Source organism: Thamnophis elegans, chromosome Z (genome assembly GCF_009769535.1).
Source record: "Thamnophis elegans isolate rThaEle1 chromosome Z, rThaEle1.pri, whole genome shotgun sequence".
Taxonomy (NCBI): domain Eukaryota; kingdom Metazoa; phylum Chordata; class Lepidosauria; order Squamata; family Colubridae; genus Thamnophis; species Thamnophis elegans.
The window spans coordinates 130405304-130419782 of record NC_045558.1 but is presented as its reverse complement, the minus strand read 5'-3'; the positions used below and the strand labels follow the sequence as shown (position 1 = coordinate 130419782).

General features: G+C 45.2%; 1 protein-coding gene across 1 annotated transcript; it reads right to left on the bottom strand.

Moving 5' to 3' along the window:
* Positions 1–2756: 2756 nt before the first annotated feature.
* Positions 2757–14196, bottom strand: LOC116522492 (vomeronasal type-2 receptor 26-like). The gene is made up of 4 exons (XM_032237410.1): positions 13402–14196; positions 11747–11974; positions 9079–9205; positions 2757–3652 (listed from the first exon to the last, which is right to left on the bottom strand). The coding sequence occupies exons 1-4, from the start codon at positions 14194–14196 to the stop codon at positions 2757–2759; spliced, it is 2046 nt and encodes a 681-aa protein (XP_032093301.1).
* Between the last annotated feature and the right edge of the window lie 283 nt (positions 14197–14479).

Here is a 14479-nt window from a genome sequence, read left to right as displayed (position 1 = left end):
AAGCAATAAAGTATTAAAGTATAATAAAGTATGAACATAACCAGGGTCTCCCCTCATCCCCAGAAGAATGGTAGTTTTCCGATCTGACAATCTTCTCAGGATTACAAGCTCTATTAGATATAGAATAGAATTGTTTAATGGCCAAGTGTGATTGGACACAGAAGTAATTTGTCTCTAATACATAAGGTCTCAGTGTGCATGCGAACAAGTGTGATAGATCATAAATCATAGTCACAATCATAATCCTTAACCCGAACCCTTAATAAACAATTAATCATAATTATTTATTAATCATAAAATACAAATAACAAGTGGTAAATCATAAGGTACCAATAGGAGAAGGTAGTAGGAAAGATGAGGAGATGAGAAGATGAGAGGAGGAGTAGCAATACAGCTCTACTACTGTACATGGGTAGGTGTAATTAGGTGTTCAGCAGAGTAATGGATATCACAGAGTGATATATTCATATGGTCAATATATTGCAGGAATATATTCATCTTTCATCAAAAGCCATCTCCATCCATGCTCCCTTGATAAGGAAAAGACCCAAAAGTCTTTAGAAATAAATAAAAATGCAAAGTATTCCATAGTGTTCTATATCAAATTTTTGAGGTTTATATTTCTTTTCAATTGGATTGGAGTAAAATTTTTAAATTCAGACAGACACAGGAGAGGGTTCTTCAAAGAAGCTTTATTCTAACTAGAACAACTAACAAGAGCAGGAGAAGAACAGAACAATGCCCGCCAGCTATTTATACTGATAAATATTTATTTATATTTATATTTATACAGCTGTCAGGCTGGGAACCAATCGGGTGGCAGTATTTCTCCTGCCAGCCGGCAGCTGCGCCAGAGCCAATCGGATCTTCTTTTGGCTCTGACTGTGGCTGTCGGCTGCGTCCAGCCGGACGCAACAAAAATCATAATGTTTAATCATGTCAGATGTGACCAAAATTACACATTCAGCTGTCATTGTTGGCCATAGCCACTAGCAAATCAAGCACATAGTCTATAAGGCCAGGATTTCAGCTTTAATCTTTCAAAATCCACCAGGACATTTCTCATTATTTCCTTTTTTAAATCTGTATATTAATATGCTATATTAGTAATCTGATGCTCAGTTTATCCCATAGCTCAGGGGTGTCAAATTCGATTTCATTGAGGGCTGCTTCAGGGTTGTGTTTGACCTCAGGGGAAATGGGGGGACATGGCCAGCTCGACATCATGCATGTCAGGGATGCCTGCGGAGGCCTGAGTGCTCTGCCGGTGAAAACAGGCTCCCAAGGTCCATTTTTGGCTGTGACAGCCTCCTGCAACCCTCTCCCAGTGAAAATGGAGCTCAGGAGGGCAGAATGCAGCCCTCCCAAGCTCTGTTTTCTCTGTCAGAGGCACTGTGGACTGGTCCTTTGCTGTTTCCGGGGCAACACCGCAGGCCAGATCTAAGCATTCCATGAGCTGGATCCAGCACCCGGGCTGTGAGTTTGACACCTCTGCTATAGCTTTTTGTGTTACTTTGTTCAGTTAAAAGGAAGGAAATACTTCATGAAAAATATATCTATCTCAGGACTGGATTATCTGAACTTTCCTACAGATAAAGATTTGGACACACTCTCTCAGTCTAGAACACCAACAAAGGTTTGGTAGCAATCGCACAAGACATCACCACCGAAAAGATTATGTACTATGCAAAGAAAGAAGATGTGCTTATCTACAAATGAAGCAGTGGGATGTTGAAGTACTAAGAAAAGACATATCTGGGCCATCTATCAATTTGAAGAATCTGAAGTTTTGAAATGAATCAATGACTGGCAATATAAAATTATAATAAATTCAGTAGGAAGGAGATGTATTTTGACAGAAAGCTGGCATCATGTATTGAATATACAGTAGATAATGATAATGGTTGTTGTAGCTATAGCCTAAATAATAGATCATTAAAATTTGGATATAATAGTCACTGTTACCTTATCAGCCATGTAAATTTGCTTAATGAATAAATAATAGGATGTGAAGTTGTTCTTTTTTCCAAAATCAAGATTTAAAGACAGAGAAAGCTCAAGACACACAAGAAGATATATTGAATATTTCAACAACATCCCCAGTAATAATTTAAAGGAGGGTAATTCACCTGGTCTCCAATGTGTAAAGTGATTTGATTGAGTAAAATACAGATCTATGCTTTTCAAGGAATTAAAAACTAATTTCTCATATTGGAGGTTGAAGCTAGAAGGCAGAAAATACAATAGTGTTCTGTTTCCTACATGTCCACATTAACTGCATTTTTAAAGGTTTTCTCAATATTCAAAGAGCTAAATTAATGAAAAAAGACTCTCAGACAATGATTACATAAGTAGCTTTATTGCAACCAAACATAAAATCATATAACAAAAATTATTTTCCTATTGCAATGCATAAATATCACAGACCTGTGTCACAAATTCTTCCAGTATTTCAGGCCAATAAAGGTTTTGGTGAAGCACAACCTCTATAGTGACATGAGAATTCAGTCAGACCTGGAAAATACCTTACTATCTTCATTACTTAAATTATGGAAAATAAATTTAAACACTTTTAAAGCAGTCACATTATTCCGCTTAATAACAGCTGATGCATATTTTCTAAAAGCACTTGGTTTGTATTGATGAGATTTTTGGGGCCATGATGACAAGGTGGATGGACTTTGAGTTGTTTGACTTCATCCCATTCCAACAGAATCTGCATTAGTTACTGGGAATAATTTTTCAGAATTTAAAAATTATCTCTTCATGAGCAAATGCTTGTTGTTTAGTTCAGGTCTGAATAGGATGATAAAGCACTTGGGGGCAAAGATACAACCCAACAAGCCAGCACTGGAAGATAAGATGGAGAAGATCTCCACAGCCACCATATATTTTCCTTTGGTACTCAAGTAGCTTGGAACAAAAGATAACCAAACACTGCAGAAGATAAACATGCTGAAGGTGATGAATTTTGCTTCATTGAAGCTGTCAGGTAATTTCCTGGCTAGAAAAGCTGTAGAGAAGCTGATAATAGCCAAAAAGCCCATAAAACCCAAGACACAATAAAACATGGTCACCGATCCTTCATTGCATTCTAATATGATTTCTTGAGAGATTGAACGCTTGTCATAATCTGGGTATGGTGGGAATGTCATCAGCCATGAGGCACAAATGATGACTTGAATAAGAGAGCAGGAAAGTACAATGGACCTCACCATTCTTTTCCCCACACATCTCCTCATTTTGGACCCAGGCTTGGTGGCCATGAATGCTAGGACAACCACAATGGTTTTGGCCAATAAACAGGAAACTGCCACCGAGAAGATAATGCCAAAAGCTGGTTGTCGAAGAATGCACACAACTTCATTTGGTCTCCCAATAAATAACAAAACACAAAGGAAAGAGAGTAGAAGGAAGATGAGGATAGTGTAGGTGAGGTTCCTGTTATTGGCTTTGACAATGGGAGTGTCCCTGTGTTTAATGAATATCTGGAGCAGTAAAATTGTGGTAGCAGAACAAGACAGAGCACCGATAGTCAAACTCATCCCCAGTGGTTCTTCATATGATAAGAATGTTATCACTTTGGGGAGACATAAATCCTTGTTGTGATTTGGGTATTGATCTTCAGGACATGGAGAACAGTCATCTATATCTAAAAGCAATCACCAAAGATCTGTGTTATACTCTTCAATACAACCCCCTTATTACAGAATATGGCCAGGAGGAATTCAGCCTGAGATGAAAATGAGATCAAAGAAACAAATCAGTTAAATTGAAAGAATTTTATTTTCCTGCAGATTATTCCTTGCTGATGTCAGACTCTGGAGGCTCCAAGACATAACTCCCAGATGGTCCTAACCTCCTCTTTGCCTGTGATGCAGAGCCCTTGTCTCTTACTTAAAGGAAGTAAGAACTCCTTAGAATACCCGTGCCAGCAGTGGACTGTGGAGACTTGTCTCCCCAGAGCTGCTAGGCTCGGAAGACGCGGACGACAGGGGAAAAAGCGCTGGGCTGGGACGGAGAATGCCGGCGTGGCTTGCTAGCCGGGATTCTCGGAACTTTGGAACTTGGAGGGTTTGGGGCTCAGAAGACCTAAGAGACTCCAGAGTGGCCCTCGACGGTGTCGGACGTCCCATTTCCCCCCCCTTACATGGACGGTGGCTTGGCTGTGGGCGCTGTTGGATGCCCCCCCCTGCTCACACGGGCGGTGGTTTTTGGACTTTTGCCGGCGTTGTCGGGCGCCCCCCCCACACACACGCAGACCACAGCCTCCCAGTGTGTCCCAAGCTGGGGGTGACGGTGGCAGCCGCTTTAGATAACTTGCGGCTCGAATTGGTGTGGGTGAGTAGCACCAAGTGATCGGTGCAAACTCTGAAGACAACAAGGGCGTGTTCCATACTGGTGGATGGCGCCAGCGGACGGCGAGCATTTGTTTTGAACTGTTAGAGATTAAGATTAAAGACCTGGGCCTGTGTTAACCAGCACCTCATCAAGGAGGGAGTGGCTGATCCTTTACACCTATACGGCTGAGACTGGTGCCTGATTTCTGGCCACCTTAGTTCTCTAGCTCCCCCCCTCCTTTCTCTGGTGCACCCCCTTCTCTGCTCGCTGCTGCAGATGACATATGGATGATGGCGGCACCCCTTATGATTTCTTGGGTCGTGCAACATCTCCTGACAGTGCCCACCCGGCTGACCGACTTACTGAACTTTTGGGGACTGTTCCAGACTACCATTACCACCTACTGTCAGATGGAAAAATCTATAAGAGGAGACTCAATGCTTTTAACATACTTCCCCTCTCCTTACGACCCCCCCTCAAGGTGTGGCCCTCCCCTAGGAGAGGGCGGAAGACACCTTTGGACTTACATAAGCCTAGTACAAACTTTGTGAGCCTGCACAATTTTTAACTTGGTATGTTGAGTGCATGGGATTGTCTGTGATAGTGTGAATGACCTCACTTTTATTATTATTATTGCTGTAATTTGTGTTTTTAATTATCGCGTGAGGACTGTTTGAGTGAGTGTCTGGGTATGACGGATTCGGAGGACCTGCCGGGGTATGCGGGGGTCACCAGGGTGGTTGGGGGGACTACGGCCATGGGAGAGGGTCGGAGCATTGCAGTCATAACAGGGAGAGGCAGACATGGCGGGGACTTTAGGGCTGGCAATTACCGGGGAAGGAGGGCTCGCTACATCACAGAGATCCCTCCTTCCGGCCCTATGAGTCCCACTCCAAGGTCAGATGGCGCAAGTAATCGGGACCCTGGTCTCAGGCTGCTGTCGCTAAATGCCAGGTCTGTTGTTCACAAGGCTCCCCTCGTCCGGGACTTAATTTTAGACGAGAGAGCAGACCTGGCATGTATTACTGAGACATGTCTGGGCACGGAGGGAGGAGTCCCCCTCGTAGAGATGTGCCCAGATGGATTTCAGGTGCTTCATCAGCCGAGAGCCCAGGGAAGGGGTGGCGGTGTGGCTATTGTTGTCCGGGAGTCTTTAGCACCTCGTAGGATCCCTGCTCCGGAGCTTGTCGGGTGTGAGTCCCTACTGGTGAAGTTGGACCTCAAGGGTCAAGTGGGTCTGCTGCTAACGTACCTGCCTCCCAACTGCATTGCAGCAGCCCTCCCCTCGCTCCTCGAGTCGGTAGCCGAGCTAGCAATTGAGTTCCCTAGGCTCATGGTTCTGGGGGACTTCAATTTGCCTTCGCTCGGTGAACACTCTGATGGAGCGCAGGAGTTCATGGCCTCCATGACAGCCATGGGCTTGACCCAGGTAATTCGAGGCCCAACCCACTCAGTGGGTCACATACTCGACCTCGTATTCCTCTCGGAGCAGTGGACTTGTGACCTTGGTCTGAGGGGTAACGAGATCATACCCCTGTCGTGGTCAGACCACTGCCTACTGAGGCTAGACTTCCGGAGGCCAAACCCCCACCGTAGGGAGGAGGAACCGACCAGGTGGTTCCGCCCCAGGCGACTTATGGACCCCTTGAGGTTCCAGACGGAGCTTGGGGTTATTCCTGATACTCTCGCCCACAGTTCGGCGGAGACTCTGGTTGCTGCCTGGCACTCGGAAGCATCAGAGTCTCTTGACTGGATTGCGCCACTACGGCCCCTCCGGGTCGGCGGATCCCGGAGGCCTCCTTGGTTCACCGAGGAGCTCCGGGAGATGAAGCGCCGGAGGAGACGCCTAGAGCACTTGTGGAGGTCTGAGAGGTCCGAATCGAACCGAGCACTTTTGACAGCATGCACCAAGGAATATATCAGGGCATTAAGGACAACTAAAAGAACACATATTGCCACCTTGGTTGCGTCCGCCGAGTCCCGCCCAGCCGCCCTGTTTAGGATAACCCGCTCCCTCCTAAATAGGAGGGAGGCAGGGGACCCCTTACAGGGTAAGGCTGAGGAGTATGTCCAGTTCTTGGCGGACAAAGTTGCTCGGTTTCGGTCGGACCTGGACTCCACCCCTGCAGATCCAGCCGAGACACAGGGGGATAACTTGGCAGACCATCTCTGGGTTGAGTTTCAGGATGTTGCCTCTGGGGATGTGGACAAGGCTATGCGAGCTGTGAGTGCCTCCACCTGTATACTGGACCCGTGTCCCTCCTGGCTGGTTGCCAACAGCAGTGAGGTGACACGAGGCTGGATCCATGTGGTCGTCACCGCCTCCCTTCGGGAGGGGCACTTCCCCGCCGCACTTAAAGCTGCAGTGGTGAGACCCCTCCTGAAGAAACCATCCTTGGATCCAGCCGTTCTTAATAACTACCGTCCAGTCTCCAACCTTCCCTTTGTTGGGAAGGTTGTTGAGAAGGTGGCCTTCCAGCTTCAGCGTACCTTGGAGGAAGCTAGTTACCTTGACTCCTTCCAGTCCGGCTTCAGGCCCGGTTACAGCACAGAAACTGCTTTGGTCGCATTGACCGATGATCTCTGGAGAGCCAGAGATGGAGGCCATGCGTCCATCCTGGTTCTCCTTGACCTCTCAGCGGCTTTCGATACCATCGACCATGGTATCCTTCTGCGACGACTGCGGGAGGTGGGAGTGGGAGGCACTGTTTTGCAGTGGATCTCCTCCTACCTCTCGGACAGGTCGCAGTCGGTGTTGGTGGGGGGGCAGAGATCGTCCCCGTGGCCCCTTACTTATGGGGTGCCGCAGGGTTCGGTCTTATCCCCCCTACTATTTAACATATACATGAAACCGCTGGGCGAGATCATTCGGAGGCACGGGATAAAATACCATCAATACGCGGACAGATACAGTTGTATCTGTCCACCCCGTGCCAACTCAATGAAGTGGTGGACGTGATGAACCGGGGTCTTGAGGCCGTTAAGAACTGGATCAGAGCTAACAAACTGGTACTCAACCCAGACAAGACCAAGTGGCTGTTGTGTTTCCCTCCCAACAATTTGGCCAACGTTCCATCACTCAGGCTGGGGGGTCAAAATTTACACCCCTCAGATAGGGTCTGCAACTTGGGAGTCCTCCTGGACCCACAGCTGACTTTTGACCATCATTTGTCAGCTGTGACCAGGGGGGCATTTGCCCAGGTTCGCCTGGTACGCCAGTTGCGGCCCTACCTGAATCGGGAGGCCCTCACAACAGTCACTCGAGCCCTTGTGATCTCTAGGCTGGAATACTGCAATGTGCTCTACATGGGGCTGCCCTTGAAGAGCATCCGGCGACTTCAGCTAGTCCAGAATGCGGCCGCGCGAGTGATCATGGGCGCACCACGGTTCGCCCATATAACACCGATCCTCCATGAGCTGCGCTGGCTACCTGTTGATCTCCGGGTGCGCTTCAAGGTGCTACTTACCATTCATAAAGCCCTCCATGGTAGTGGATCTGACTATTTGAGAGACCGCCTTCTGCCGATTACCTCCCTCCGTCCCAACAGATCGCACAGAGTAGGCCTCCTCCGAATTCCATCCGCCAGTCAGTGCCGACTGGCGACTACGCGGAGGAGACCCTTCTCAGTAGCAGCTCCGACGCTTTGGAACGATCTCCCCGAGGAGATTCGTACCCTCACCACCGTCCAGACCTTCCGCACAGCCCTCAAGATCTGGCTATCCCGTCAGGCCTGGGGATAAGACCCTAATTTCGCCCCACCCGAATGCTGAATGAATGTTGTGTTTTATTGTTTTATTTTATTATATTTCACATTTTCTTTTTGTGTTTTGTCTTGTACTCCCTTCCTACAAATTGTAAGCCGCCCTGAGTCCCCTCAGGGAAAAGGGCGGCCTATAAATGTCAAATAAAATGGAAAAAAAAATGAAAACCTTCCCCAGACACCAAGACTGGCCCATGTTCCTCCCCAACCTCCTCACTGTCTGACTCTGCTGCCAGCTCCACAGGCCACCAGCAGACCACAATACTTGCCTAATTATCTCATCATCCCAAATTGTGTGTACCTACAATATATTTAGTTCAACTAGCTACAATTAGGGAACAGGGGCTACTTTTTAGAAAGCTCTGGTGCAGAGATGTAAACTTATTCATTTACTACTAAATGGTATTTGGTTTCACCCAGTTTGAAATAGTGGTTAAAGAGCCGTGGTGGTGCAGTGATTAGAACACAGCAATGCAGTAAGGCTACTTCTGCTGATTGCCAGCTGCATGCAATTTGGCAGTTAGAATCTCACCAGGTTCAAGATTGACTCAACCCTCCATCCTTTTGAGGTAGGTAAAATAAGGACCCAGATTGTTGGGGGCAATAGGCTGACTCTGTAAAATTGCTTAGAGGGGGCTGTAAAGCACTATGAAGTAAGTGCTATTGCTGTTGCTAAAAGCTTTCAACTAGGACCAGGGAAATTGTGAGGCCCCTTTTATCTGACAATGGTCTAGGTAGCAGCTCTTCATCCTGTCTCTTAAGAACATCACTCAACACTTATGATATCATTTTACTTAGTCCTCCTCTCAAATGTTTATATCTGAACTTAGTGTATCTTCTTTATTCACTCATATTGCTTTCATCTCATGAATATTTTCACAACTGAAGAGATTACATATGCAGGCACACAACTCTTCACCATTCATTCCCATTACTTTTTTTAAAAAAGAAAACCTCTGTGCATGATATTTCTTACCATCTTCAGTTGAAATCTTCCCTTCTGGACATAGAAGGCAATAATAACAACAGAATGGTTTCCCTTCCTTCTTGGCCTTCCTATATCCTCTCTGGCAATTATTATTACACAAAGAGATGGGGAGTGTCTAATACAAGAGGAACAAGAAGAGAGATGGAGAGAGAGAATAGATTTTCTTCATGCTGAAAAATAAACAGTTTTGATAGAAGAGAATATGTGTAGCTAAGGATTGAACTGAAGGATCCTTGGTGCTCTGTGAATCTGGTAGTTTTCTTACTGATGTTTCTTTACCAGACTAATTGAATTGAATTGAATTGAATTTATTGCATTTATATGCCGCCCTTTTCCCCGAAGGGGACTCAGGGCGGCTCACAATCCAAGTCAGGGAAGGGGGTACAGATAAGGGATAAAAAAGATGAACAGAACAATACACAATTTAAAAGCACACAACAACCATACCATTCGAGGGGGGGCAAAAGCTCTTTAGCCCCAGGCCTGTTGGAACAGCCAGGTTTTAAGGGCTTTGCGGAAGGCCTGGAGGGTGGTGAGGGTTCGAATCTCCACAGGGAGCTCGTTCCAGAGGGTCGGAGCAGCCACAGAGAAGGCTCTCCTCTGGGTATTCGCCAGTTGGCATTGGCCGGCGGATGGAATTCGGAGGAGGCCTAATCCGTGGGATCTGATCGGTCTATTGGAGGTAATTGGCAGCAGACGGTCTCTCAAGTACCCAGGTCCAATACCATGAAGGGCTTTATAAGTGACGACTAGCGCCTTGAAGTGTATCTGAAGACCAATAGGCAGCCAGTGCAGCTAGGAGGATAGGTGTTACGTGGGTGAACCGAGGTGCACCCACGATCGCTCGCACGGCTGCATTCTGGACAAGCTGAAGTCTCCGAATGCTCTTCAAGGGCTGCCCCATGTAGAGCACGTTGCAGTAGTCCAGTCTAGAGGTCACAAGGGCACAAGTGACTGTTGTGAGGGCCTCCTGGTTCAGGTAGGGACGCAACTGGTACACCAGGCGAACCTGGGCAAATGCCCCCCTGGTCACAGCCAACAAGTGGTGTTCGAAAGTCAGCTGTGGGTCCAGGAGGACTCCCAAATTGCGAACCCTGTCTGAGGGGCGTACTGTTTGACCCCCCAGCCTGAGAGATGGAAAACTTGGCCAATTAGTAGGAGGGAAACACACCAGCCACTCGGTCTTATCCGGATTGAGTACAAGCTTGTTAACCCCCATCCAGACCCTAACAGCCTCGAGGCACTGGCACATCACGTCAACCGCTTCACTGAGTTGGCACGGGACGGACAGATACAACTGTGTATCGTCCGCATACTGATGGCATTTTATCCCGTGCCGTCGAATGATCTCACCCAGTGGCTTCATGTAGATATTAAACAGGAGGGGGGACAGGACCGAACCCTGCAGCACCCCATAATTCAGGGGCCTAGGGGTCGATCTCTGCCCTCTGACCAACACCGACTGCGACCTGTCCGAGAGGTAAGAGGAGAACCACCGTAAGTCAGTGCCTCCCACCCCCACCTCCCGCAGTCGTTGCAGAAGGATACCATGGTCGATGGTATCGAAGGCCGCTGAGAGGTCAAGGAGCACTAGGACGGAGGCATGACCTCCATCCCTGGCTCTCCAGAGATCATCGGTCAGCGCGACCAAAGCGGTTTCCGTGCTGTAGCCAGGCCTAAATCCCGACTGGAAGGGATCTAGATAATCGGTTTCCTCCAAGGACCGCCGGAGCTGAAAGGCCACCACTTTCTCAACAACCTTCCCCACGAAGGGGAGGTTGGAGACTGGACGATAGATAACATTATCAGTTTTAGTAGGGAGTGGGGTTTGATATCATTTTATATATTAGTGGCTTGCCCTGTTTTATGGAGAGTGGTGTTTGTGGTTCCTAGATTGGGCTCTTTACTATTAGCTTGTTTGTCTGAGTTGGAGTTTGCATCTTAGTTAATCTTGGTGTCAGTCTCTTCTCCTCTGGATGTGGATCACTGGTAAGTGAGAGTTTGGGTCTTTGATTCCTTTTTGGCCTTTATGATTGTCTCTTTTGAATGGTATATAGATGTTGTTCCCCCCTATGTGCCTTTTGATGGTCAATTTGTCCAAGTGCCAGACTTCCAGGAATTCACAAGTGTTTTTGCACTCAGCTTGATCTAAGATGCTCACAGTTTCCCAATTGAAATCATGTTTAAGTCTGTCCAGCTACTATGAAATTAAAGAGTTTTCATCATATTTTCTGACTGCTAGTCTGTATTCATGGATTTTAAATCCAAAAGCACTAGAGAATTCCTGGAAGATTTTAGTCTGGACTTCTAACTATAAATTACCGTATTTAGGGTATCAGTGATTTTGGTTTTTATTCTACAAAAATTATAGATTACTGAGGAAGGTCTACTCAGAGACAACCACCATATTAACTTGGAACTTTATTCCTGTCTATCTGGCAATACAAATCCAAGAAGCACTGTTTAATCTCTAGAATTCTTTTCAAACAAAAGAATTAAGTAGTAAGTTGACAGACTACAATAAAACACCAGTCTATTTGTTCCTTGATAAAGATATAAATACATAAAAAGTAGTTGAGTGCAACTCAGAAATGAAAAACTTTTTCCAGAAGTTTGCTTCCCCCCCCCAATCTGAATCAAGACAAAGATCACTGACCTGATTAAAGCTTTCTGGCCATGTGATGGAATCCAGATGAATACTAAAGGCCTTTTCTGGAGAAGCAAAGGGATCTATGCTTCCTACTTTCACTTTAGAAAATGACTGGTTGGGAAAAGTGACCCAGTTTATAATATCAAATCCTCCAATAACTTCTCCATTTTTGTCAAAGGAAATCTTTTCACCTACACTATTGTTGAAGAAGACACTTCTCAGAAAAGGATGGAGCTAAATTCGAGAGAGGCACAAAGAGAACATGTGTAAGGGGTGGGTGAAATCATTTTATTTGTTCTTATCTTGCCTTTACTACTTTGTATATACTCAATCCTCCACCTATCCTCCCCACAACAACAGAACAATTAAAACTAGAATAGAATACAGAGTTGGAAGGGACCTTGGAGGTCTTCTAGTCCAACCCCTTGCTTAGGCCAGAAACCCTACACCACTTCAAACAAATGGTTATCCAATCTCTTCTTAAAAACTTTCAGTGTTAGAGCATTTACAACTTCTGGAGGCAAACTGTTCCACTGGTTTATTGTCAGGAAATTTCTCCTTAGTTCTAAGTTGCTTCTCTCCTTGATTAGTTTCCACCCAATGCATCTTATTCTACCCTCAGGTGCTTTTGAGAATACCTTGACTCCATCTTCTTTGTGGCAACCCCTGAGATATTGGACCACTGCTATCATGTCTCCCCTAGTCCTTTTTTTAATTAAACGAATGAAAAACAGACCCAAGGTTACCCAGACAGCTTTCACACCTAAGGAAGTATTAGAATGCTCCTAGTTTCTAGGCAAATGCTTTAATCACTACACCATATGCCCTCAGCAGATATTTTTCAGTTTTCCATCATAAACAGTGCTCTCCCGTACAAGTAGAAATCAGAAGTTTTCTAGCTTAGCAATTGGGACATAACTGACTTGTTGCCAGAAGCTATAACCAACACTTTCATAGAGTTTCAGAGGGAATACCATGTTTTGCATGAATTTGATTTTTAAGCACATCATAGCATTTGAATACGTTTTCCAAGTTCTTCATTGTTACTGAGTAAATCACACAATCACTGAACTAGTTGTTAACTGGTTGTTAAACAGGGAGGATCCTACCACTTAGTTTACTTTGTTCTTTGCATTTGTTCTATAAATACTAGAGGTCCCTGCTCTCTCTCATTCTCTCTTTTTTATATACAGTAGCCCTCCATATACCCATGGAATTCTTTTGCAGATGAAATAATTCAAAATTGATCATGTAAATATGATAGCAACCAGTTCTTTAGGGGGGAAACATTTTAAAGTTAGAATTGACTGTCAACTCCTAAAGTTGCCATAGTGAGAGAAGTGGGCGAGCATGTTCCATGCACACTTTTGGCTAAAGTCAGATCTCAGATTACTGTAGCAGGCACCTCATTGGGGAATGTGATTTATGACACAGACTGAGGGGAGGGAAAGAACAGGGGTAAAGTTCAACTATAACTCAAACAAAGCTTAGATCTGACTGTGAAAAGATCTTGCCAAAAATAAATTCTCCTAATAAATGACTAATTTTCTTTTAAAGTTTGGTCCAAGGCTCATGAATCAATTAGGGCATTTTTGGGAAACCTGACATTGACAACCATAGTTAACATAAGTTTTCCTGAAGTTCTCTGCTCTAGATATTACCTGCCATGATGGTAGGTCCTGAAATGACTGTTTCCCCAAGTCCATCCAATTTCTTTGCTGGGATTTAGAGGAACGCATTGACTGCAAAGCATGTGCCACAGCATAGGCAGCATTGTACACATTGTAGCTGTAGCCACTCATGCTAAGTTCAAAAGCAGATGTAGGAAGTCTCTCCAGTTTCTCTTCTCCTGTACAAATTCTCTCAGTGCCTTTTCCCTTCTTAGAGTTGAGAAATGAGCAATCAAAAACTTGTTCCCAAAAATCTCTAAGAAAGCCATCACCCCTTTCTGTGGTTGGATTTCTGCTCTGAAGGAACTCCTGAAATCCAAATACTTTCTTTGACTTAACAGTAAGAGATAAAGCACCGTGGATGAAACTTATATCCCAGTGTATGTTAAAGGATACTGTTGCAAAATCCATTTGTGCTGGCATTAACCAGATTTTGGTGCGCACGGGTATGTCTTCCACTTCTGCAAAACGGAGAAATGATTTTAAAAAGGTCATAGTCTGAATCTTGCCGTACACAATGATCACATTGGCCACGCTTTTCATGATGACTTTGTACACTTCAAGTCCTTTATCCATCACTTCCATAAAATCACTGTAAAATGCCAGGCTAGGGAATGTTTCTATAAAATCAAAGCAGATTCCTTGCTGAGAAAACATGGGGAGTGCATCCCGGACCAACTTCTCTCCTGCATCATCTTTCCCAGAAAGAACACCAATCCATGTCCACCTAAAATGCTGCAGCAACTGAAGGATTCCTTTGTGCTGTAAGGCCTCATTTGGAAACATTTGTTGTAAAAAAACACTTTTATTTGTTACTGGAGCAGATCCATATGTGAGCTAGTGGAATTTAAAAACAATAAACAACAATAACAACTGTGCTTCTTTGTTCCTCTCCTTTGGTTTCAATGACACACTTTCCAGATTCTAATAGTTTTTCCCTAATTTTTTCCCCTAAACAGAGGGATAGAATCAAGAACACATGAAGTGTTAATACCACTTTATAATGCCTTGGTAAGGCCACACTTGGAATACTGCATTCAGTTTTGGTCGCCACAATGTAAAAAGGATG